Raw genomic sequence first — 26531 nt, 5'->3', positions numbered from 1 at the left:
CAAATTCCTGCATCTGGTGTTTCAAGGACTGAAGCATACAAGAATCCACAACTTGGAATGGGAAAATTACCCTTCTCTTAGCAAAACCAAATGGAGACATTTATGAGTCTTGTAGACTGAAAGTTTACAGCAGTTGAAGAAAGAGAAAGGGTACAAGAGCCAAAGTGGAATGGAAGAGTAAAAATGTTATCCCTCTGAAAGAGCTATATTAATAGGAAGAACCAAGAAAGAAAAATTAACATTGAAAGCTTTGGGAAAGCCGCGACATGGTTCGCTATGTTGCCTTACTTTCAATTTTATGTCTTTGGTCGATTTGAGACATGCAGCTAATGTATCAATAGGTTACATATAGTAGATGACAACGACATTCATTTACAGATCACCAAAACAAAGGACGAGGGTCGTACCACGGTTGATATAGGCTTAACCTTCATTGCTCGGAAATTACATTACAAAAAGTTGGCTTGGTTTTTTCTTTGTAAGACGTTAGAAGAGTGGAGAAAAGTTGAAGATGTCTGAAGTCTCAGTGGCAGGTAGCATGCTTGATACCCACGTCAATAAAATGAGAATTTAATATTTATAAATAGAGAGAGAGGAATAGATTGAAATTAAATATCAAATTTACAAGATTAATTAAGTAGATAAAAGAATATATTTATTAATGTTGTAGCTTTATTTTATAGATTCACTTAATATAAATAAAATTTATTCATACAAATAGATTTTCATTCTGCTTTCATTAATTAATATATAATCTTTTTATTTAGAGAATAAAATTCGAATATCTTAAAAAATAAAAAAATACAAACAGATTTTTTTATTTAAAATAACAAATTCTTCCTTGATATTTTATTCTATTTTTTGCAACTCATGTTGAATTTGAAGATGGAAACGCTGGAGACTAGCTTTTCCCGCGTTGTTCCCGCTGTTTCCCTTCCCGCTTCTAACCAGAATAAACTAACCAAAGGCAAATTAAGCATTAGAAGTGGCAGCTGCAGACAGGGGATTATATAGCATTCATCTCCATGATCATATTCTGAAAGAGTTGAAGGCTAATGAAACTTCATAAAGAATGAAATCTGTAATTAAAAGTAATTAACTGGCAAAAAACCATGGATAATTACACGAACAGAGCGATAGAATGAATGATGAATCCCAAAGAACAAATTGTCAAATATACATACAAGCAATGAAGAGAGTAAAAAAGAATTGAAAAAGAAAACGAAACAGCCATGGATCACTGCATCATAACTCTGAATTCCTCAAAGCTGAGAACACCATCTCCGTTGAGGTCAAATTGCTTGATCATCACCTTGCATTCATCAATTGACTTTGACTCCCCAAGTCTTTTGAGCATTTTCTTGAGTCCTTTGGGTGTGATGAATCCGCATCCATCTGCGTCATACATCCCGAAAGCCTCTCTCAAATCCTTCAACCTGTCTTCTTCTCCTACTTCTTCCATCAACCCTATTAGATCCTCCAAATCCAACAAACCATCCCCGTTCGAGTCCAATGCTTCGATTGCAGCTTCTGCTTCATTCAACAGCAGCTCTCCACCCATCTGGCCTAGTCTACGGCTTAACTCTGACGCTGAAATTTTCCCATCTCCGTCTTCGTCGAAATACCGGAGAACGCGTTCATAGTCTTCACCTTTCATCATCTTTCACAATGCAAATCTATATACAAAACCTAAGGCAACCTTAAGGTGACCGATTGGGAAGAATCGAAAAACTTGGGATAGAAACTCAGGGATTCAAACTACTGTAACTCTCTTCTTTTGCATGGTAGAACTTTGCTTATATAAATATACAAGAAACGAAGAAAGGAACGGTTGGAAGATAAAGCAAAGATATACCAATTACGATTCAAAATCTTTGTTGGATTGCGTAAATGGGGTAGTCGAAACCAATTTTATACATAGATGGAGATGAGAGATAAGGTTCCAAGTAATCGTCAAGGCCGTGTTCCTCGTGTGCCAGTCTTGAACCGACTTATCTATGATATTAAGAAGAAACTTCTGTGAATTTTCGAAAACTTTCAATAAAAGCTTTCAAGACGAGGAAAAAAGAAGAAAGATGGAGATGAAAAATGGAACCTAGGTTGAATATTGGGTTTCATCCTTTTAAATTGGAAGCCAGGACGAAACAGAGACCCTACACGGGGACAAGTTCAAAAGCAATAGAAAACCAGAATATTCGTTTTACAGTCAAAAGGAACTTGTCTTTGTGTGGAACCCATAAGGAAATATAAACAAATAAATAAAGAATTTAAATAAAAAAAGAAAAAAAAATAACTTGTAACAAGACTTAGATAGTATATAATATTATTTTGTAGATGTGGGAATTGCGTGTATATATTTGGTCGGTTTAAATTTAATGTTGGAAGGCAGGAAAAACAAATTTGGCCAGGTGAGTATTGATTGAGTCATGATGATGAATATATATTTGGCAAGTGGGTCTATATTCTTTATTACCCAATCCTTGCCAAACCACCATAGTAAATGGCGGCTTGATTTTATATATGGACAAGAATGGTTCCTAATTTTATAAAATACAACAAAAAATGTGAGTATACACTAAAACGACAACAATCTGTTTTTACAAGTTGAAGGCAAAATCCCTTTTTTTTTTTTTAATTAGGATTATAATCAAAGTCATAAGCCTCAAAAAATGAAATTGGAGGCATTGCTTGTCTAAGCCCAACAGCTTATGGGCACCAGCATGGCCCCAACCGCCCTTACATGGGGCGGTTTTATGGGCCAGAGCTCCTAAATTGCTCTCCCCTAACTGGGCTCCTGCTTGATGACTTGCAAACTGGAAATACTACTTCCTTGGAAGAGATCCTTTTAACTATGGATCGTGTTGTGTGCAGGACTCTGACGTCGGTATTTTCCCTACAATAAAGTTGAAGTGCCGTTTACTCTTCCCAACTGCCAGTGGGAATGGAGGTGAAACCATGAAAGAATGAGCTTAATCATGATTGAATAGAGCATTGGCAATTGGCATTGATAATTAAACAACAAAAAGGCTACTGTGAGCTTCATGGAAGCACCCTTTGTTGTGGTCAAATTTAGACATAGGCTGCGGATTTTGAACTTTCCCGGAGCTCTTTCTCTTCGAACCACCTGAATTTGTTCACATACCGGTCATCCTAAGACGTCTTGATAAAAGTATAATTGACGCAAGGGTTGATTCTTGGAAACCAATACAAACTAATGAGGCTCTATCTTCTTTTTTTTAGAATTTTATAAATATAAAATATTTTACAAATCAAATAAAATTTTTTTATTAATTTGTATAAAATATCTTATATCTAAGGACGTAAAATATTTTTTATTTGTTTTCTCTACTAAGATGATTTTACTTGAAAAATATTATCTTTTCCTTTTAACGAGAATATAGATCCCATAAAGTAATAAAATAATAAAATATTATCATTTTTTTCATCTTTTTGTTTGTTATTCTTTTTCTCAACAAAGTATTATTAATTATTTTTATTCAATTAATTCATAAAAATCATATCACTCTAATCATTTTTATTAAGATATAAAATAAACAATAAGTTTTTCATATATAAAAATCTTTTCCTTCCTTTTAATTTTTAATTTATGATTTATTAACTTAACAAACAAACGAGTATAACAATATGATGAGACATAAATAAATAAAAAGAGTTAAATATTTTTTATATATCATTTTTAACATTTATAACAACCTTTTAAAAAAATATAAATATAATATTTTTATTTTGAAAAATTATTTTGAATGTATTGTAAAATTGATGAATGTTAAAATTTTTATAATCTTATGATAGAAAATTATTGAAAATAAGTCATGATGAAAGATTTTTTGATAAAATCATTTAAAATACTGAAAATATTTTCGAAAATAAAAAAATATTAGATTTTTCAGAAAATTATTTTATATTGAAAAAGTTTTCTTTCAATAAATTATCCGAAGCTTCATCGCAATTTTTTTTCCAACGAAAGCACTAAAATCACTTATCAAAATGAAACTAGTAAGCTGCACGGTGCCTTCGGATTCAGTTGAAAATTGAACAGCACAGGAATCATGATGCCTAACGCAAATCCATAATCAAGCTGCAGTTTCGCCAACCACTTCTAGGCGTGTCTAACGAAGAAATATTAGGAACGTTTTACATCAAACTTTTAATTAGGCATGTTAGGCGTTTGGTGTGCCCATTTCAGGCAGTAAGGAATATATTCGCAATAATACAAAGTACGCTAAACGAACTTCTTAATATTTTTCGGTCTTATGCGTAAGAGCGGATTTTCTTCCTAAATTATTTAATGTTGAAGAAATGAGTTCAGAGCATTGAATGATAGTCATATAGGTAGAGTTTGCAACTAAATAGCTATTGCATTAATAGAAAATAAAAATCGTTAATTTATAAGTTATTTATGAATTATGTATTATTTATAAATTATTTGTGAAACTCTTTTTTTATGATTTATTATTAATTATAAATTTTATGTTATATAAAAATATTTTTATATTTTTAAAAATTTATTTTAAATAGATAAAAAATAAAGTTAATTTTTTCTATTTTGAGTAAAGAAATTCATGATTAATAGAAAAATATTTATTCAATACCCTTTATGGTAATTTTAACCTAAATTAGAGTTTATATAAATTATTTTACCAAACAGCTTATTTATAAAAAAGAACTTATAAAAATAAAATTTACTAAACAGTTTTAATTTAATTTTAAAAGTTATTATTTTTTATAAGAGCTTTGTAATAGTTTTTAAGTTAAAAAAAAAACCAGGCCAAACATGCTCATAGTATTATAACTAAATCTATCTTGCTTTGGACCCTTTAACTTTATTCCTTACAAATTATAAAAAAAATTAATAAATTCATTAGTATCATTAATTATATAAAATTTTAATACAAATAATATAATTAGTAAAGATTTTTTATACTTTATTATTATTAGCTGAGATCTCTTCACTTTATTATTATTATTATACTTTATTAACTCCAATTTGCTAGAAATAGTCTTCCATAAAAAATTAAAAATGTTAATGTTAATATGAGATATTTTTTTAAAAAAATTAATGTAAATATATGAGAATAAGAATAAAAATATATATTTAAAATAAATATTGTTAAAATATATACATAAATGTACACAAATAAAGGTAAAAATTCATATTGACATATTATTTTTTAAAAAATAATGTTCAATTTTTATATATTAAAATAAAATTTATTTTAAATAAGTCTTCTCAATACCTTGACATACATGCCTAATAATAATGGTAAAAATTAATCTTTACTTGTGTAAATACAACATTTAGGTATGAATAGCATTTTTAATTAAAATTCTATTACATAATATTTACTATCATATAATTTTAATGCTAATGTAATGAGTTTAACTTAAAATTTTAATGTCATATAATATTATATTTAAATGTTAATGTTAATATAAAACTTAGCTTTAACATCATTATACTTATATAATGTTAGTATACATAATTATATATATTTTAACGTTAATGTTAACATTAATATTTAAGGTCAATATACATAATATATAACATTCGTATTCTTATTATATTGACATTAATATATAATGCTAACATCATGTAAATTAACATTATTGTTAATGTTATGTATATTAATTTTAAATGTTATTGTTACTTAAAATTATATAATTATATTGTTAACCTTTTATCTTTAAATTATATTTTAACATTTAAATATTTGAAAGCAATGAGTTTTAACCTAATTAAACTAATTAAATACAATGTTACTATTAAATAAATAATATCTTTATATTTTAATGTAAAAGGGTGAGATAAAAAAAATTATATAACATTTGACATAAAATAGATGAAATTATATATGATACCCATTATTTACGTATTATCTTGTTTAATAAAGTTTTTGTTATTTTTATATAATTTTATTATTTAATGTTATAGTAAGGTCAATCTTACTGTAACCATTGCTATGATTTTAGATTTAGAAAGGAAGCAAGGTAAGCTGCAAATGATTCTAGAGACGTGCAACGCACAGGGAGCTTGGGAAGAATAATGAGCCTGTTTTGAACTTCCCGCTCCCAGGCTTTTCTGCAACTTGTTGTTGTTTGGACTTTGAACCTTGGATTGGGATGAGGAGTGGGCTTATAAAGCTAAAGGCTCAAGACTCAGCGGGCTTTCGATGGGCTAGCTCACAATTTGCAAGATGCAACGTCAGCTCAGAAACATATGTTCTATTTTCTTTTAGTTTTTTAAGATTCGGTAATTTATTTGATGAATGTTGTGTCACGAGTCAAAGTCGGAACTTATTATCTCATATGATCTTAAATTCTGAAAATATGACTTAAATAAATCTATAAATCAAATACCCACATTCTCAATTCAAAAAATATATCTAATAAATAATAAAAAATCATGTTTATATCAAAAATTTATTCTATGTCTTACTGACATGTGACCCATGACATATTGTTGCAGATGGTATAACCTTTGGCTTTAAGCTTTACATTCACTTGGAGAAAGGGCAGTCTTACCATTGAATTGGGAATAAATACAGAAGAAACCCTAAGCCAAAAAAAAGCCTCTGTAATTTTACTCAGCAACTCAATTAGAATCACCATATGCTACAAAAACAATTTCCAAATGCATAACGGGGAATAAGACACATAGAAAAGGAGAAAAGAAAATAAACCCCTAGCTGTAAATTCCCTGTTTAACTTGCAGTTTACAGAAAGGCTCTATTTCTCCCACTTCACCATTGAATTCCACATGATGAATCCATTGTACAATATTTATCCCGCCATGAATCTTGTCATTTCCCAGGCTATGTATGGACATTTCATGTTTTAGCTCATCCAAACTTTCATCATTTTGTCGCAGTCGCCTCAAAATCAGAAAAAACTTTATTCATGTCCTCAAAATATGGCCATCCCTTATGGCTTTTTTTCTCACCCTTACTTTCCTGTCAAATATATGCAAATGCTGTATGTAAAATATAGATGTATGTAATCATAGTTCCCCAAAAACACTAAAAAGAGAAAGAACGAACCTTGTATTTCTGAACCAGAGATGTCCAAAGAGATTTACATTGCCCAGGGCTTCGACTAATTCCTTCAGCCATCAAGCTTGTGGATATTTCTTCCCAGAGGGCCATTCTCCCCTTCACAACTTGAAATCTGCTATGCAATTCCCCACGCATTTTAATCAGCTTCTTAACCTCCTCAGGTTTCCATTTGTTCCGTTTGGCAGGCTTGGACAACTTAGATAGAGAGCTGGGAATTTCCGATTCATCTCCACTGCTTGCAGTGCCATCACTCTTAAGTTGTGACTTATGCTCCTTTTTTGCAACCAATCCATTGTTATCATTTACCAAATTGTTAACAGGTGATGATGACGCGATGAATGATTTCCAGAATTCATCAGAATCCTCAGAATTGGGTGTATGCCTTTCCAGAGAATCAGGACTTGAAGTAGTGGTGTCTTCCTCAGGCAAGAGCTTTTCAACTTCACCATCACTAACTGCACAAAGAAATCATGATAAAGAGAATTGAACACATCAATGAAAACGGCGCTTTAAATTGCAATATATACACACATCTGAGATCACATATTTGTCTACATGCACAAAGATGTATGCAGATAGACAGTTGCATGAAAAAGTGAGAGAGAATGAGGGAGGGGATAGTGAACAAGAGGACAAGGACCAACCTTCCAAACTTTCTTCTGAGGCGTTCTCTAAATGCAAATTACTGTCATCTTCTGCTTTTATCTTGTTTGGCTGACTCCTTTTTGGATGTCCATCTACCACTTTTCTCAACGTTGGTATCTCAAAACTGACATTGGAATTGCCAGATAGCCTTTCATTTAGCTCATCAGAGAGAACTCCTGCTGGGTTCTCCAAAGCAATCGCAATGACTTCAGGCCTCTTTCCACTGTACTTCCTTACCATCTTCCTCAATACCTCTGACACAGTTCTTTCCATGTGAGCTAAAGGACAATTCACAGGACAGCTAGAGAGTGCAGCATGTGCCACTTTATGGAGTGCATCTAAAAGCTTGCCTTTGTCAAGCCATAAGCAGCGCGTAGTAATTCTTATCTTCCCTTTTAAGCTATTTTCCATTATGCCATCTATCTTCTGGGGGCGTAAAATTTCCATGCTGAAAAAGGGAGATGTTAACACAGATGAAACAAATAAGAAACATATAGACTTCATTTAAGCATTTAAATTATCTACCTGACCACTATAATGCCTTCAGATGCAATTCTTAGTCTCTCATCAACGCAAAGTTCAGTTGATGTGCCAAACGCTTTATCACCATCACTGTACATCAGCTGCAATTTAAGACTAAATTCATGAATATCCTTCTCAATTAACTTTTTCTAAACAATGGCAAATACTTTAAGGATTGCCAACCTGCAAATTCTCCTTGCCAAGGGAACTAAAACCATTAGATAGAACTCTTCTATTCCTCAAATGAGAAACACCAAGCATCTCTCCATTCTTTATAACCTGATAAAATGATAAGAATTATATTTCAATTTTCACCAGTAAAATAATTGAATTATAATGTTCATCATATTTTAACATGATAGGTAATCTTGAAACAATCCCTATGATGAATCAAAATCCAGACCAATCCAGTGCCATGAGTAGTACATGATGTAAAGTTCACATGTCATGGCAAAGTGGCCTCCTTGAGTTGTAAAATGATCCTAAATAGATGGTGGATCAATGATGTGTATGCAGCAGAACAGGCCATCTCATTTTACCCCTTCTTGCGACATGTTTGTTAATATCCTAATCCCCTATTCCCAATCTACTTTTCTTTTAGCCACTCAATTCCAATCTAATATCTTGTTCAGTAATACCTTTTACTTTAACAAGTTGTCTCTGTTAAATCATCGCTATTTCTATAAAAAGAGAAAGAAATATGTTACCAAACTTATCTAATCTTATCTAGTTGCTGTAATTTTTACTTTCAGATTAATCATAGCTAACTTATCTTAGAACTAAAAAGAGCTAAAAAATAAATTTCATCCATTTGTAAAAGACAATCTTCTCTGGAACTACTACATTCCCAAAAATCAACTTAACTTTGGACAACCAGAATAGAAAATCCGTATCTAGATAATAATACAATAATAAAAATAGTCACTTACTGTGGTGTGTCGAATGCCAGTGGATTTCCCAAGTAGCTCATGCTCTTTCAGGAACAATAGCTCTCCATGTATGGGTAAAAAATGTTGTGGCTTCACAATTTTAAGTACTTCCTCCTTCAAAATAAAATCCCCATTTATATAGTGTGAAGTAGAAGTCAGGACAACAGGAAAGAAAAGAATATCACAATCAAATCTAAACATCTGATGGCGTCAACTAAAATTACATTGTTAGGGCATTCAATTCACCTCCAGGTTATTCTTCCTTTTTTTAATCAAGAAAAATAGTTTTATTGGATTCCTTTATTTAGCTCTTACCAAAGTAATAGAATAGTAATTGTTTTTACGAAAAGTAAGAGTGAAAGAGAGAAATAAAAACTAATGCTGTCTTACAGCCAAAGGACCCACAAATGAATGCACCAGGAATGTCTCAACAATTTATAATATGCTATCCTCCCAAGTTTTAAATGTTGCCCTGTTTACTTATCCTTTTGTATTCTGTTTGTTCAAGGAACAAGACAATTACAATGACCAAGACAATGACAAGAAAAAGTTTTAAATGTTGCCCTGTTTGTTCAAGAAGACAATGACCAAGAAAATTTTAAGAAATCATGTGAAGCAAGGTTGAATTGTCATACCAGTTCTCCACGATAGCCATGACCAGAAGTGTGTAGCCCCTCATTCTTACCCATCACTATAGTTGATCCAATCTCTGATATGCGGTTTAGCATCTTCATTACCCGAGATTCATTACCGGGGATTACCTAATATTAAAGTACAAAATTGATATCTTAACATTTAAATGACTTTTGGGCAATATTCAAGGGACCCCATCAATAATAATCAAGACAACAAAACTATCCTATAAAATAGGATCATAGTAAAGGTCATGCTAGACCAGAATAGTGAGCAATAAGAGTCAACTGTATTTTTTTTTCATCCGCAAACATTCAGTTATTAAGAGCTCAAAGAATTATATTTGAGGTAAATTTCAGTTAGAAACCTAAGCATATCATACACTATCATTACCTTAGCAGAGTAGAGAATCACATCTTCCTTGTTCAGTTTGAAGGAATGACTACTTCCATAAGATGCAAGATTCAAGGCAGCACGTGGCTCTGCCTGGTGTAATAGAGTGCACAGTCACAAGCGAGCTAAGTGGTCAGCTAAAAGAGTTGTCATTGGTGTTATAAAGATGAACTTACTTGGGATCCAGTTGTGACAATTATCAAATCCTTTGGAGCATAGGCATCAATATCTTCCACTTTCACCTAAATCATAATGGAAAGAATGGAGAACAAATTATACGAGACCAACAACCAGTTTTTCATGTTAGGAGAGCATTTTAGTTAGATAATTTTATTTTATTTTTGGGAAAAATTATGATAGGTCATTGGGAGGATGAAAAATTAAAACATGGTGGTAGGCGGATAAAATCCAATTCAAGTTGGATGTGCTTAAGGGTAAGAGAAGGGCTAACACAAACATGGCTGAAGAGACAAAAAGGTAACTGTACAGGATAGGTTTTGTCAGAAGATATGGTCCTAATGAACTAGCGAAAGAGGATTCCCATAGCCAACCCCATCATTTAGATTGAATATGTACTTTACATTAGATGAGCTAAATAAGAATTGCAGCATGTGGACAAAAGCCAAGTTTTGTAACTAAGAAGCTTGGTATAATAGCAAACAAACTAAAATAAAAGTAAAACATTAACTCTTGCCACAAAGAGACAATCCTACAGGAGGGAATACCAGAGTTGATGGATCAATTGGTGCTTTTCCATCCTTCCAAGCTGCATCTAGATACGTCCTCAATGACATGCCAACAAATACCTAGTTCAAGGACCACAATATCTAAGCTGTCAAGATGTACAATCTGTCATCAAAATTAACATCCAATTATCCAAATCATACTAACAACTAAATTCACAAGATACCAGTGCAGCCAGACAAGACATACCAACTTTCTGCCGGTTAAATCCGCAGCAGCTTTTACACTTCCAAGCCGGTGTATGTTTGACGCAAATTGGGTAGTAATAATCCTTCCTTTAGTGGCTGAAATATGTCTCAACAATGCATCTGCTACTGAACTTTCGCTGATTGTCCTTCCAGGTGACAATACATTAGTAGAGTCACTCATCATCTGTAAATCAATATGCATTTATTGAATTACACATTCATTGCAACAGTTCCAAAAGAAATTGCATGCTCAATTTGCATCTATATAAGAATAAAGATTACAGGATCAAGACAAATCTTTACAATATATATCTCTGATTTATTTTTATTGGAATTAATTTATGCAAAAGGGATGATTAAAAAAGATGAGAAATCCAAAGAGCAGATGTAAGAAAGACAATGTGTCAAATGCCAGCAGTCGTCTTTGAAATTGCATCAAAACAGACCATAAACTTCCGGAAATCAATCAATATCCTATAGTTTCAAAACAAATCCTCTCAGTTGATTATAAAAGTCTGAACGGACATGCCTCAATCCTGACTCAGATTATTTAAATGATTATATTTCTATACTTGATTCAGTTTCACAAAATTACACATGGAACTAATAGTTCATTTCTAAGTCACTTATGAACGTCCTACACACCCTCAACCACTACTCCCAAATAGTTAACCTTGAACTCTGCCCTATAAAACTTCTCAGAGAAGTCGGATGAATAGATTCAGGAAGCTTACCAGTGTCACTCCTTCTTTAGAGAGATCCTCTAGAAACTGTCGATCAAAAGTTTTCCCATCCAAGGGTGATTCATCAATCTGTCAATTTTTTAAAAGTTTAAGTGGCTTGAAGGTTACAGTAACAAGAGAAGAAAATTTATAGATAAGAAAAAGCTCACCTTCCAGTCCCCAGTGTGAAGAATTGTACCATCAGCACAGCGAAGAACTAATCCACAACAGTCAGGAATAGAATGGGTCACTCTGAGAGGCTCTATTTCAAATGGTCCAGCCATAAATCTCTTCCTGGTTTTAAATATCTTAAGCCTAGATGGAACAAAAATCCCATTCTCCTTCAAACGCTTTTTGATCAGCTGTTGACATAAGTGCAAGAGTGTAATCAGTCCATTTTTAGCAAGAGATGATAGAAATGCAATGTTTGCACACTTAAAGAGTACAGCTTGTTCAAAATTATAAAACCCCTCAACAATCGTAAGACCATCCTTGTTGTGACAAGGAAAACAACTTCCAAGAGCTTCCAAGACAATGGTTATAATTATTAAAAGGCATAGACTTGTTAGAGATTTTGAACCTTCACATCAGCACCCATAAATAAGTAATTTTTGCCAAACTCAAGGAATGTTGTATCAAATGAGACATATTAAGTTTTCAAAGAATGGCATGTGCCACTTATCATGAGCCTTGTATATTCATATTGCATTATGTGTGTATATATTAGTCTTAGCATAAGAAATACCTCCATTGTAAAGGATGATGCATATATTGGAGTATGGGAATCCAATGCTGGGATAACCTGCTCAAATAGAAAGAAAACTAGTAAAATAATGTTAAAGAAAAAGAAAATGCAACATAAACACTATTATAGACCCTAGTATCATTAATTGTAATTAGAAAACATTACCATACCAAGTAAAGCAGCTTCATTGGTAGTTAGTACCCAAAAAATCCTGATTATATCTAATACATTATTCTTTGATGTTCTAACCCAGTGTAGATATAGCTAGGTTTGCTGACTCTTTAGTTTCAGATTTTTACAGAGTAGATGTAAAACTAATGACCAGAGGGCAGTGCAGAAGGCTGCAATGTTTTCCTAACATGTCTAATTATACTGCCCAAACAAATTAAAGGGAAAATAGCAATCAACTAAATTGGGAAAAGTAAAAAGTGAACCTTTTCTTTTAAGAATGTTAACAGATACCTAATATCTGCTCTAAGCAAAATTTCTAACCCAAGCATAGTGCACTGAAAGAGAAGGAAAGACAGGAAGAAAATTCTGTGAATAATTTACAGCTGCCTATGGCAAACATTCAGAAACCAAGACAGGTGGGCGTTTAATACAGTATCATTCCTTGAGCAACCACTCATTTTGTTCTAGATTCACCTACATTTACTATATCATTGGAAATGGCAAAGAAATGTTCAATGGTAGCAAGAAATGATGATAAGTGAAAAAGGAACCAATAAAAAAAAGACCAATCATTTCATCCTTTTCTTTTCCATCCACCCCAAAATCACTACAGAGTGCATAACAACCAAGCATGAGTACACCCAATTTCTAAAAAGACAAACCATTCTGCCAAGCATGGCAAGAATTAAAATGAGGGCAACAAGAGATTCACTCAACCATAATGATCACCATTACACTGTGCAAAAAGATTATGCTATCCTTGACAACCCTATAAAGTAGCCAAAAGCATCAGCTCTAGAAACAACTCCTCCTTAGCACAAACCAGATCAAGGTCCTGCAATTAAACATAACATGCCCTAGAGCAGAGGCAGCTTGACACACCAATATAGGCTTCTTCAGCATATCATGCATCTTACTTCACAATAAAAGGCAAGGGATAAGAAGTCTTGATAGCTATTAGGAGCTATTCAACAGGTACTGAAAAGGAAAACAGACAAGACTTAAAGGCTCAACAGACAAGTATTTACCCAAGGCAACGCACCAATGTGATCTTCATGGCCATGTGTTATCACAACTGCTTCAATTTTGTGGCTCCATTTCTTAATAAATGTCGTATCAGGTATAATCTTTTGGACTCCAAGCTCATCATAGCTGAAAGGATGTCAATGTACAGTGCAAAGTCAATATATTAGAACAGCAGAACGGAAACTAAAGTAGCCATATTTGCATCAGCACATTTGATATATATTTGCATAAGTAAAAGATCAATCAAAGTTGGACTTTCATCGGATATGTGGAAAATTCTTCAAGAAACAACAGCAGTTACAAACGAAAACTAATTTTCCCTCTCGTAAGCATAAATTGTATGTAACAATACTTGGCCCAAAATCTATCTGGAATTCAAAACACACAAGACTTACTCTGGGAACATCACACCAGCATCTATTAGAATATAGCGATCATAATTCCCAACGAGCATGCAATTCATCCCGATTTCACCCAAGCCACCTATTGGAAGGACACGAAGTGGTGGTCCTCCAGTCCCTTCATAAAACTGTTCCATCTTGCGTTGGACAGAGTCTTCCATACTCTTTCTAGCCCCATCCAATCGTCCCGACTTTTTTCGTGGTACTTTGGTTCTTTGTGTACCTTAAACAAGACAAAAACAGTAAAACAAAGCTAACGAGAATCATTATTACTTGATGATAGCATGAAAAGCGTGGGACAAGACAAACTATCTCGATAAGCTATTTATCCAATCGAAGAGTCCATACAAGATAGAACTAAAACCTTCAACTTATTTTCTCTATCCCTTGTTTCTACACCAATAAAAAAAAATGATCCGATCAACTCTGAAATGCAGCCATTCTGCCTTATTTCCAGAACTTAAACTGCAACCAAAAAACAGTCTAAAATCTCCTTCACCGTAAAACAAGCAAAAACCGAAAAGCTTCACAATCCCATTTCTACTTCACTTTCTCGACGACCAAACAGAAATCTAAAACAATAACAAAAGGCTAAGAGGAATGCATATAAGCAAAGTAAAAACAAAAAGGAAAAGGGTACCTAAAGGAGTAGGAGAGCCGACGGAGCAAGAAATGTAACGGTGTCCAGGGTTTGGCTGGCAGTAGAGGCCGTACGGAAAAAGAGAGAGAGCAGTGGAAGCTGCCATTTTTCTGGGTGCTTTTATGGGCGTAAAAGAAGTGAAGTAGAGGGAGTAGGAGAAAGATAAACCTCCCAAAAACCCTAACTGCATCTGCTCTTTTAGGTTTACAAAGAATAAAAAAACAACAGTGGAAATTAAACCCTGAAGATTTTGCGTTTCTGTGAAGGGCTTTAGAGACAAGGAGATGATTGAGCTTCTGGGAGCGGGAAATTAAGTGGAAGTGTGGAGATTTTTGTAAGGTAGAGAAATATCCAGCTTATCATTTGTGAAACAAGACAAATTTCTCCCACGTGTGTTCTTTCCGCACGTGCAAACAGATGTTTTCCATTTTCATTTTTTACTTTTTTCATTTCTGGAGCATGGTATGGAAAAAAATGAAGAGTCTGCTATCTTCTTTCTCATTTTTTTTTTCCCTTATCATCCTCTAATACTTTGGAAGAAACTTTGCATCTGAAGTTCTAATGAGAATTACCACCACCAAAGTTAAAACTCTCCTTTAAAGTGTTGAAAAGCTATTTTACATTGCAGAAGGCATTAAGACAAGAAGCCAAGAGTAATTTTAAGTCAACAAGTTCGCAGAACTTCCATTACATTGAGCTAAGATTGTTTTCGAGGAGTTTACAATTTTCTTGGAGGGGTATTTGCTAATGCACCATGATGGATCAACAATGAAATCCAGGTTCCGAGTACTGTCCCCTGCTCAGATGGGGATTTGCACCAGGTTCTCCTATTTTGCACATTGGTTTTGTGAAGCTACATTTTCATTTCCTGCAAACCATGGCAGTCCTGGCTGAATGCACTGTCTTGTATCTGTTAGTGGAACAATAGGTCCAAGAAAAATGCGCCACAAATCGAGTATTATTGTGACCAACATTGCAGCGCCCAGAGAATCAACAGCCACCCGAGGTAAGTCCCATAGATCACCAGGTTTCTCATCAATCCTGTGAAATGGGGTTAGACCATAATATCCAATAAAACAAATACTAAATTATTCGCATGTAAACGAATATCGGCATTTATAATTGCCTTTTTTCATGATTTAAGGTTAAAAGACACCATCAAAGAATATAATACACCTCAATCTCTTACAGCAAAAAAGTTTATTCCATACTAACATATGAACCAGCAGACACTTTTAAGGTAACATCAGCAGTAATAGAGCCTTTACTGTGGAGCAGAGGTTCTCCATTTTGGTACTGAGATATCTAAAAGGAACCGCTTAAACAAAAGCATTTTATGATCTGTGAATATGGTCCCACAATTTCTTCTAGACAAACAAATTTGAAATGGAAATAATTCTTACCTCAGAAACATTGGGAAGCTCACAAAGAAGTATATGGCATAAAACAAAGATCCCACTTTATACATGGATGCCCGATCCACAAAATCATAATACGGGAACTGCACATGTCCAAAATAAAGTATTATTGCTATAGTCTTACTTCTCAAGTCAGTGGCCCCATTGCATTGTAAAAGATATGACTTGGTTTTCAAATGAAAATTCTTAGAATAAGAGCAGAGTGAAAAACAATCAACTTTGCAAACACTGTATAGAACTTACCCCAGTAGTCTTAAGTTCTGTCATTGCGGCAGCTTAAAAGTTACATTTCTATAAGCTCAATTCACAACAATCAGCTTGCTAAGTGCTAACAGGGTATAAAGTTCCTAGTAGTCACCGGTAGTCTTAAGTTTTGTCATCATGGGGATTTAAAAGTTTCATATCTATAAGCTCAACTCACAATGATCAGCTTTGCAAACACTGTATAGAACTTCCTAGTAGTCTCTAGTAGTCTTACGTTTTCGGGTACATTGTTTAAAGTTACATTCTGTAGGCTCAGTTTACGCTTCACGCATCATATACATCCATATATGCAATGACAACTGCAGGGCCTGTTAGAATGTCAGAGACCACATAAATAACGGAAAAGCAAAGTTTTTCTTGCTTCATAAATTGGATCCATATATACAGTGACAACTGCAGGTCCTGTTAGAATGTCAGAGACCACATAAATAATGGAAAAGCAAAGTTTTTCTTGTTTCATGAAATGGCTTCTTAAAGAAAACAAGATGATTGTAATATGAGTGGCATTAGCATTTTAGTAACATTAGTTCAGATCTGAGACAAACCATAAACACTCCAGAGTTAAAAGAAAACGAAGTCTCAGCAATATTGACTGCATGCTTATATAGTTAGCTTCAAGGTCTTAGTAGGCAAAAGGCAGAGAACCACATTACCACATACATTAGAAATAGCTAAAGTCTCAAGGTATGCTATGAAATAAGAAAGGGCCAAAATCCATGCTGCCTCTGTAGCCAACTGAATTTTCTTTGGCAAGCCAGTAATAGAATGCCTTAATCTGCGAAGAGTCACGTTTGATGCAACATGGTAAAACAGGAAGCAAACATGTGCAAGAAGGAAAGTTGTGTGTGGTACCTGCAAAGAGAAACAGATAAGTAGAGTAGACTTGCACCAGCAAAATCAAATTGATAAAGCCAAACCAGCATTTAGCCTGGAACAAATAATCCTTATCTGCAGCTTACATCATTCATCTTCCAAGATGGGAAAGTGTAAGAAGCTCCTAAAACTGTGAAGAAATAATGGGTCCAGAAATAATTTCCAACGTAACTAAATATCAGAATCCAGAGACTGGCCTGCAACAATAATAAAAAAATTACAGTTAAAGGCCAAGAATAACTGCACATTGGAGAGGTCAATCATGTTCAAATGTCACAGGATAAGAACATACACCTTATCGTAGATTCCAGAACAATTATGTTAAAACAGTCTGGACTTCATTTCCAGATCTTGTAATAAATACATAAGGAGTTTTCTCACGATGATTGACTGATCATGTAACAATACAAGATCAACTTGAACCTTTTCTATTTTGTTTACAGGTTCCATAATTCTGCCATACAATCCAGTCCAAGTACCTAAACTTTAATAAGGGTCTTATCATAATTATGAAACTATAAATATATACTCCCGACAGCAATCAATACAATGAGTTTGTTAGTGCTATTAGCATTATTTACAGTGACATCCATATCACACAGAAAGCCAAATGCTAATCTTCACATCTATTTTAGACTCTAAGACTCCACCAAAAGCTTGACTCTATCATGTGCAGAAGACAGGAGTGGTTGGATGAACATGTTAACAATGCCACGCTTGAGATCATTAAAAATTTGTGAAGTTAAAAATAGGTATGAAAATTGAAATGGAAATGGAAGAGCATGAAGAAAGTATTCTCCATAAAATCATGCAACCACCAACTTAGGCTAAACCATGATGCCTGTCTTATTGAACATTCAAAGAAGTAAATAAAGTCAAACACAAGGTAGCAAGGAATAAATGCAAAACATGGAGCAAATAGTACAGTTGTCCTCAGTAGTCCATAAAATTCATAACAGATCACTAACTATTGACATCACACCACACATCAGGAAAAGGTCTGGACAAGCTGAACATAAGTTTCATGCATCAACAATCTGTTTCACAGAAGTCATATGTGAAATCATATTCTGGGAAAACACTTGCCTTGACCCAATATCGGTCCTTCCAATGTAAGCCGCTGTCAGCCTGCCAAATTCCACAAGGGAAGGTTATAAAAATGTTTATTTAGCATATTAGAAGTAAGAGGGGAAGAAAAAGAGCTAAGCTGCTCAGGCTCCTTCCAATTGGCCTTCAAGCAATTGAAAAGTTGCAGCGATTAAGATAGCTTCTTATAAGTCAACTTCAGCATTGATGAGTCAACATTAATGAGCTGATTTGGAAAAGATATAGATCCTAACAAAGAATGAGAAAAAACAACACGTTCTGGGTATATTTGAGGGGCTAAACCCCTTAAGCAGCAAGAAATGGAAGCCATGAGATCCGTATAGAATTGTTGAGAAGCCAAGGTTTAACCTGATAGTGAGGATTCTGAAATCCAGTTAAGCCCAAAGGCAAGAGATGCATGCTCGAAGCAAGCCAGTTACCAAAGCAATGAATCTCCCTGTGAAATGGACTACTCTACAATTCTATGACCTACTCAACAACCCCCCCAATGTTAGGATGAATTCCATTAGGAAATGGCTCTTTTCTGGTTGATAAATTACAAGATTGCTAAGGAGAGGCAAATCTTCAGTATTTCAGCAGTCGTTGAATGCCATATCACATTAAATACATTCCACAATTACTTCACCTGATTGTTATACGGATATATTGACCATATTTTAGCAAAACAATGCAAACTCATCATGGGTGTAGCATATGATTGCTAAAACAACATCAAAAGGAAGCCCGTCCATCAGGGACCAGCATATTTTTCCCAATTAGTTCCAGTTCAAATAATAAATAAATAATTATACAAGTAGTTCGCGAAGAAGAATTTTTAAAAGTTAGAAAAGAAAACAAAAACTTACATGAGTCAAGAAGCTTACCTTTCCAACAAAAAGCATTGGTATCAAGACAGAAGGAACTGCTGAAACCAAACCCAGGAGCAAATATTCCAATTCTGTGAAGCTCTGTCAATGGCCACGATTATACATTTTTTAACCCAAAGTATACTTCTCAAGTCGTGCAGACTCGATCATTAAACGAGTTAAATCGTGAAAAAAATCAGTTACGCAACTAAACAAACACAATTAAATCACTTCATTTGATTGTAACATAAAGGTAAAACAAACAACAGCAACTGATTTAACTGTTTGGCATTTGAAAAATACTCAGATTCATTACCAAAAACAACGTTCCAGGTAAATCAGCCATCCTTGTCATTTAAAAACAAATAAAAAGAAAAGAGGCAAAGTCGACCGACCTTACACTCGGAGCAAAGCAAACATAGTGTACTAATTAATGAAAACAGACCTCGTACAGTTTGTAAGGAACGACAATTCCCAAACAGAGAGTGAGCCAAAATGGAGTGTAGCAAAGAAAGAAGAGCTCGCCCCATCTCTTACTCGGGTTGGGAGCCAACCATAAACTCGAAGAAGCATTACCTGATTCCTCACCTGGCCATTTTCCCAAACAGTGGTTTCGTTTGTCGCCAAAAACAACAGGAATTTAGTTACCCGAAGCTCTATTAAAAAAAAAAAAAGAGCAAGGAATTGAAAACAAGAAATGAGTGTTAATATTACCGCCCATATTTTCGGGTATTCTAATTCCGGGTTTAAGCTTTCTACTTGGAAGTGTATGTTGGTGAAGAAGACTTTAAAACGAGAGTGTGATGAAGCTGCCAGATTTAAAAGGACCAATAGATTCCCTTTCTCGCTGTTCTTTTTTTTTTTTAAATTACTTTTAGTTTTATTTTTCGGAGAAATCAAAATCCATAAATCATTCTAAAGTCCGATTGTCGTTCTCTGGCAGGAACGTAAAATAGAGCAACACGAAACTTGAAACTGACTTTTTGTTTTTTAAAGTGAACAAAATATATAGGATTTAAATTAATAATTTGGTTTTCTAACTTAAATTTCTCTAATTAAATAGTTTTGTTAACACAGGAGATTGCAAATGATGTTGGGTGCTGAGTACTTTTCTTTTGTTATTACTTACGTATACGCATCAACAAAAATAAAAATAAAAAATTAATTTTTTTTAGAGAATAAATAATAAATTTTTTCAATTCATAAATAGTAATCTCATATTGAAATCTCAAGTTTTAGTTTTTTTGTTTATTATTGCTTTATTTGTATTAATAAAATTATAAATACTTTTTTGATATAATATTTAAATAAGTCTCTAAATTATTTAAAAATATTTAAATAAATTATTATTCTTTTATAACGTTTAATCAAATTTTTATATTTTTATTTTAAATTAAATAAATTTTTATAACTAATAATTGATTAATTATTATTAATAAAAATATTATTTATTATTTTATATTTAAATAACAAATGATAAAAATTATTACATGATTGAGTTATTATGTTAAATTAATATTTTATATCATTATCAATTATTATATATAAATATGTCATATCATAATTAATAATATTATTTTAATATATTACATTAACGTATATGATATAAAATAATAAATAATATTTTAATTAAATTAATTATTAATACAAAAATTTATTTAATTTAAAATAAAAATATAAAAATTTTAATTAAATAAAATAAAAATATAACAATTTATTAAATTTTTTTAAATAATTTAATTTTTTTATATATTATATCATTTTTTTGTTTTTTACAAAGGACATGGTCATTAATGCACATAAACTGCTTACCAAACCCAATCCGTAAGATGCCCATGCAAAGCAATGGCATTTTCAACGAAAAAAAACCCCGCGTGTTTATGCCATTTTGGTAACTTGCAATCAAAGCGCTTTATTATATTTTTAAATGAATGGGGAGAGGTAATAATGGAAAGTCTTTTGTATTTTCTACGCTCATAACTTGTTCAACATACATGCATGCGTTATGAAATATATAAATTACAGATATAATATTTAAAAAATATTTAAATTTTTTAAAAAATTTAAATAAATATTTATTTTTTATTTTATTTTATTTTAATTTTTATATTTTTATTTTAAATCAAGTTAATGTTAATAATTAATTATTATTAATTAAAATACTAATTATCATTTATGTCATTTGGTCAAAAGGGATGCCTTTTGTAATTATGAGGCTATGATCCCTAAAAATTTTAAAATCTTGTGTTATTATATTTTTTTTCTCTTAATGACCTTTTTAAAAAATTTTAATCTTTATTTTTCCTTGTCTTTGATCTCTTACTAAAAGTTGAGTAACTATATTCTTACTCTTAGTATTAGTTTATTATAATAAATGATGATATAAGAGGTAGACGTGATATTATGATATAAACATCTACATTTCATTTTTCACGTCAACGTTATGTGACATATCAAATGACAAGTGATATTTTAACTAATAATAATTAATAATTAATTAATTATTATTAGTTAAAATATCACTTGTCATTAATTATTAAGACTTATTTGATATAAAATAAGAATATAAACACTTGATTGAACAAAATAAGATAATAAAAATTTATTTAATTTTTTAAATAAAAAATATTTTATAAAAATATTATGTCTAAATTATATGAACAACATTATTTTATATATTAGGGAGGAAGTTAAAAAGCTTTGTTAGTGAATTTACATGTTAATTAAATATTTATCAACTAAGGCACAATGCTCAACTCTTAAATTATAAAAAAATTAATTTTTTAACTTTATATTCTTATTGTATTGAATCAAGCCTTTATATATTATTTTAAAAGTTTAGTACAGGGTGGTTATCTTATTTTATGATTTATTATTAATAAATATGACATAAATAATAATACGTACGACACTACTAGTCTAATACTGATCATCTTCTTTTGTTAAAAATCTTTTACTAAAGTATATGTGTTTTTTTGTTGTTGTTGTTTTCTACTTTGACAGCAGTTCTGCCCAATTCTACTGAATGGCTTTCTTATTTAGCATGCTTAGGGATGGACCTGATTTCATTGAATGTTGGCATGAGAATGCCAAACATGCCCTAGGCCGTAGCCAACAAGCAGGAGGTGGTCCAATGAATGTTACGAGTGACACACTTCCAACGTTTTCCTGTCACCAACCTTTGTCCCACGGGCTAAACCCCACTCACGCAACGTGTGATTCCGCAAATGGATTATAGTTGACACCATTAATGACTGCATGAACGACATGTGCATAATAAACCCAACTACTTTTCAGGAAGGAGCGAAAAAGACGCAAGGAATGGCCCTAACAAACCTCGTCACCTTTTTCACAACTTGGTTAAGCCAAGCGTCATTCAACCATGCATGCAAATGGCTGCCTTCGCTAATTACAGTGTATATATGCATTTTGTCTGTCAAATTATTCTTAGACATTGGTAGGGAGATGGGCAAGAATAAAGACGCGTTGGTGGTTTGTAGTGATAGGAGTACGGGAGTTGGGATAACTGTATGGGACTTGGAAACTGGGGCGCAACTTCTTCACATTCCCACCTGTGCTGCTTCTCCTCATGGGCTGTTATGTTTGAGAAACCAGTTCCTCGTCGCTTCTCAATGTAACAGGCATGGGTCATTTGGCGGTGGGGCTATCTTTATTTGGCCATTGAACAAGGTAACGAGCGATCCATCTCTGTTTTGATCTGGCCATTACTCTCTCACGCCTTTGTTTTTGTACATTTTAATCAATTTTTTTTTTGTTTTCTTTCTCCCAAATGTGATTCAGCAAACCTTTATGCCAACCTGATTTGGAAAAGCTGGTTCCAGGTTCATGGGTGTATCACATTGGATACCTTTCGTGTTATTAATCCCCCTCCCACATGATTAACTAGGATCTTTCCCTTGGTTTTTTCTGATTGTTAATCCCCTTTCTCCCCCACCTAATATAATCATTAAATTGATTTTGCATACCCTCTCCGTTTGCAGTCATCGTTTTTGTTCTTGCAATTTTTGTGCATAATTTCTTCTTGTTGGATTTCTTAAGGCAGCTGACGTTCAGTCTGAAGACTTCCTGTAAGCAAAGCCCGAATGTGTTGCAAATTGGTTGCTAATTTATTAGCTATCAGAGGGATTTGTTGTGCCCATTCTGAATGATTTTTGTGTTTCCCCTTTTATGCCGCCTATATAACCAGCGGCATATCCTCAAAATATAAGAAGTACTACTATAGAACTCTGTTATACCATAAGAAACTCCATGTGACATATCCATTTTTCCCCTCTTATCTTCAGCTTCGATCACCACTCCGAAGCTACACAATGGAGGCTATCGGCCCACTTTCTTGCACAAAAGATGGCATATATATTGCAGGTGGAGCTCCTTCTGGGAATGCTTATCTTTGGGAGGTAAGTAGCCACTCTCCTGTCTGTCCACAAGGGCAAAAAACAACCATCAACCCCACATTTCATTGGATGAATTTCTTTTATGGAACTTTTATTTCAGCAGTTATAGTGCATTAAGCAACATAATCATCTAGAGGATATTAGAAGGTTCTAGTTGTTTGTACGTGGGCATCAATCATTCATGCTTTGTTGCACAGCTAGTGCGTGGATGTCATTACAGTGTATAAGAACACTATCCCAATATGTTTCTGATATGATGACATCGATTAGGTTGCCAATGGAAGATTGCTGAGAACATGGCGTGCTCATCACAAATCTTTGAAGTGTATGGTCTTTTCTGATGACGATTCGCTTCTTATTTGTGGCTCTAATGATGGAATCATCTTTGTTTGGTCTATGATTAGGTGAAGACCAATTTTTCTGTTGAATCCTTTGCAACTTTGCTACCCACCCCAACCAAATAATTTGCAATATTAATAAAACTATAAAACTCATTAATGATGCCTCAATCTGACCAATTTGATTAAAGTTTGCTAGACGTGGAAGATTCTGGAAGCTCACCTCCTTTGCTACATTGCTCATCAGAACACAGATCTTCCATAACTGGGTTAGTAACTATGTCAGTTGGTGCACGTTCCATTTTTGTATCAAGCTCTCTTGACGGAACATGCAAGGTCTGTTAATCACTGCATTACTACTCTAGCTTTAATTATATCTTCTGCATTGCAACTTTTCTCATGCAAGGAAAACACATTCATCTTTAGCAGGTTTGGGACCTAGTGTCAGGAAGGCTTTTACGAACTCAAGTTTGTTCAACATCAATAACAGCAATCACTCTTCATCCTGTAGAGCAGCTCTTGTTTTCTGGGAGTGTGGATGGAAAAATATTTGTTAATGTACTTGATGTCGGACCAGTTGAGGATCCTCTCGTCACTACTGAAGATCAAGCATTTGTGCTGAAAGGACACAAGTAATGCGTAATGTATGGTGCTTGCAATTTCTTGCATTCACCTGGAAAGTGAATTCATAAAAGGGCTTCTGTTGATTTAGCATTAAAGTTGTTCTTGTAAACTGCATTTTGCCTAAAATATTTGTATGTAAATATAAAATCCTATGAAGAGACTTAAATAATTCAATCTTATATGCAGTGGATCTATAACTGCATTAACTTTCAGTGGATTTGGTCTGATATCTGCATCGGAGGATTTCACCTTCTGCCTTTGGGATACAATCAACTGGGTGGTTGCTAGAAGATTCAACCACAGAAAAGGTAAATATTATTACATTTCGTTTACTGAACAATTCTCCTCTCTTTTGATATGGTTTTATCCCATTAGCAATAAAAACAAAAAAACAAAAAAACTGCTCGATGGCATTGTGGATGTATACTAGTGTCACTGTCACACTGTTCAGCATTGGTGCAAATCCAGATGACAGAATAAAGAATTGAATTCTTTTTCAACTCTATTTTCCTTCTACTTAATTTTAGTTCTCATTAAATGCTAGTTTCAATTGTAAACAGGTGCAGTGACTAATATGGTAGTGATTAAGCAGTCCACATTGCTTCCCATGTCAAACCATCAAAGAGCTACCAATCAGTTCGGTGTTTCTTTGCTCCAAAAGTATCCTGAACCAGCCAACTCTGGCAAGGGAATGTCTACTTTCCTTTCTTTGTCAGCTTGCCGCAATCAGCAAACTTCAACTAATTTCCAGGGAAACAATCTGCTAGACCACTTAATATTTGATTCAGAGGTCTCTCCCTTTCTTTCTCTCTCTCTCTCTCTCTCAAGCCTGGGTTACTTTGGCACATATACATATAAAAGGCACATTTAATCATTTAGAATTATGGATGCATTATCCAATGAATTATACTAAACACTTTTATTTTGCCCCTTATGCAAGGAACAATAAAACCCGTCAAGTGTAGCTACTTGACATTCTGTTACTGGTTGTTAAAACTACTGAAAAATATACTATGGTAGATTTGATCATATTTACATTTCAATTTCCAACATATGCTATATACTTCAGCAGCATTAAACATACATGCTGTTTTGGAATGTTGGGCAGCGAGAACAAGCGCCTGTAATGATGCAAATGAAACTGGAGAGAAGCATGGACGACCGACTGTGGGTCACAAGCATGACAAAGCATGTAATGGAGATGAATAAGCACTTGCAATCTCGTTTGCTGGACATGATGCAATGCCGATTACTATGCCCTTATGAAACAGACTCATCCCCAAAGAAAAAGAGACAGAAACTCCAGGCTGAATGTCCGGGATTACTAGAGGAGCAATCCCATTAAAATAATGGTGATGTTAAATTTTGGAACTTTCTTTCATACATCTTTTTTTTCTCGACAGGGCATGATAAGATATTACTATTGTTATTAAGTTACTTAAATGTATTTTACTTCGGCTGATATGTTATCCTTGTTGCTTCTTTCCTCCTGAGCTGAACCTCCGCTTTTGTGCACAACACGAAGCTGCTAATCAGGCAACAGTCGTGAAAAAGATAAACCTGCATTGTTTAATGTCAAGTCTAAAATTGTTTTCCTTCTTTTATTCCTTAATTTGTTTAGGAGTACAGTTGCTTCAATGTGGTGGTACAAGGTTTGAAGAGTTTGAATACTCTTTGGATGATCTTATTGAGAAACCACTAGGGGTTTATATACAAGTTTCATTGTCAATACAAAAGGAAAAAAATCTATGCAATAAAGGAGAATTTCCTAAATCAAGCCTATAATTAAGAAAAATTATAATCAAATCAATTAGA

General features: G+C 33.4%; 4 protein-coding genes across 5 annotated transcripts; 1 reads left to right on the top strand and 3 right to left on the bottom strand.

Moving 5' to 3' along the window:
• Positions 1–1045: 1045 nt before the first annotated feature.
• Positions 1046–2199, bottom strand: LOC110418171 (uncharacterized). The gene has a single exon (XM_021430818.2). It carries the CDS (start codon positions 1658–1660, stop codon positions 1238–1240), a length of 423 nt encoding a protein of 140 aa, XP_021286493.1. The 5' UTR covers positions 1661–2199; the 3' UTR covers positions 1046–1237.
• A 4224-nt stretch (positions 2200–6423) lies between these two features.
• On the bottom strand, positions 6424–15171 carry EMB2746 (RNA-metabolising metallo-beta-lactamase family protein). Of its 2 annotated transcripts, XM_021430162.2 has the most exons (17): positions 14833–15171; positions 14187–14415; positions 13794–13917; positions 12595–12651; positions 12020–12211; positions 11862–11939; positions 11129–11311; positions 10921–11001; positions 10372–10437; positions 10196–10288; positions 9805–9930; positions 9170–9283; positions 8424–8519; positions 8244–8341; positions 7718–8166; positions 7059–7528; positions 6424–6971 (listed from the first exon to the last, which is right to left on the bottom strand). In XM_021430162.2, the coding sequence occupies exons 1-17, from the start codon at positions 15020–15022 to the stop codon at positions 6876–6878; spliced, it is 2742 nt and encodes a 913-aa protein (XP_021285837.1). In that variant the 5' UTR covers positions 15023–15171; the 3' UTR covers positions 6424–6875. The 2 variants fall into 2 exon arrangements, with proteins under 2 accessions (XP_021285837.1, XP_021285838.1); XM_021430163.2 differs by lacking the exon at positions 14833–15171 and having other exon boundaries at positions 6425–6971; positions 13808–13917; positions 14187–14325.
• Positions 15172–15427: 256 nt separating this feature from the next.
• On the bottom strand, positions 15428–20205 carry CPI1 (cyclopropyl isomerase). Its single transcript, XM_021430164.1, has 8 exons — positions 20054–20205; positions 19785–19927; positions 19358–19441; positions 18474–18515; positions 17474–17584; positions 17175–17366; positions 16236–16333; positions 15428–15873 (listed from the first exon to the last, which is right to left on the bottom strand). Exons 1-8 carry the CDS (start codon positions 20058–20060, stop codon positions 15660–15662), a joined length of 891 nt encoding a protein of 296 aa, XP_021285839.1. The 5' UTR covers positions 20061–20205; the 3' UTR covers positions 15428–15659.
• Positions 20206–22761: 2556 nt separating this feature from the next.
• On the top strand, positions 22762–26169 carry LOC110418550 (protein ROOT INITIATION DEFECTIVE 3-like). Its single transcript, XM_021431309.1, has 8 exons — positions 22762–23029; positions 23644–23757; positions 24025–24158; positions 24284–24428; positions 24522–24724; positions 24903–25024; positions 25277–25506; positions 25825–26169. Exons 1-8 carry the CDS (start codon positions 22805–22807, stop codon positions 26059–26061), a joined length of 1410 nt encoding a protein of 469 aa, XP_021286984.1. The 5' UTR covers positions 22762–22804; the 3' UTR covers positions 26062–26169.
• The last annotated feature ends 362 nt before the right edge of the window (positions 26170–26531 follow it).

The sequence above is a fragment of the Theobroma umbraticum genome, unplaced genomic scaffold (assembly GCF_002168275.2).
Source record: "Theobroma umbraticum cultivar Fairchild unplaced genomic scaffold, ASM216827v3 scaffold_50.0, whole genome shotgun sequence".
Lineage (NCBI taxonomy): Eukaryota > Viridiplantae > Streptophyta > Magnoliopsida > Malvales > Malvaceae > Theobroma > Theobroma umbraticum.
Note: the sequence above shows the minus strand (reverse complement) of the source record. Positions and strands in the feature narration are given on the sequence as shown.

Bases quoted from the DNA above. Each gene is read 5' to 3' on its own strand.
- LOC110418171 (XM_021430818.2), bottom strand. From the start codon at position 1,660: ATGATGAAAGGTGAAGACTATGAACGCGTTCTCCGGTATTTCGACGAA.
- EMB2746 (XM_021430162.2), bottom strand. From the start codon at position 15,022: ATGCAGTTAGGGTTTTTGGGAGGTTTATCTTTCTCCTACTCCCTCTAC. The intron at 8,167-8,243 runs GTAGATAATTTA...TCCCTTTTTCAG, and splicing joins GAAGGCATTATAGTGGTCAG to CATGGAAATTTTACGCCCCC. The intron at 6,972-7,058 runs GTTCGTTCTTTC...TATATTTGACAG, and splicing joins CTCTGGTTCAGAAATACAAG to GAAAGTAAGGGTGAGAAAAA.
- CPI1 (XM_021430164.1), bottom strand. The intron at 19,442-19,784 runs GTCTGTTTTCAT...GGCCATTGACAG, and splicing joins TTCCTTACAAACTGTACGAG to AGCTTCACAGAATTGGAATA. The intron at 17,367-17,473 runs GTAAGCTGCAGA...TTCTCTTTGCAG, and splicing joins CATCTTGGAAGATGAATGAT to GTACCACACACAACTTTCCT.
- LOC110418550 (XM_021431309.1), top strand. From the start codon at position 22,805: ATGGGCAAGAATAAAGACGCGTTGGTGGTTTGTAGTGATAGGAGTACG. The intron at 23,030-23,643 runs GTAACGAGCGAT...TCTTATCTTCAG, and splicing joins TTATTTGGCCATTGAACAAG to CTTCGATCACCACTCCGAAG. The intron at 24,725-24,902 runs GTAATGCGTAAT...TCTTATATGCAG, and splicing joins TTTGTGCTGAAAGGACACAA to TGGATCTATAACTGCATTAA.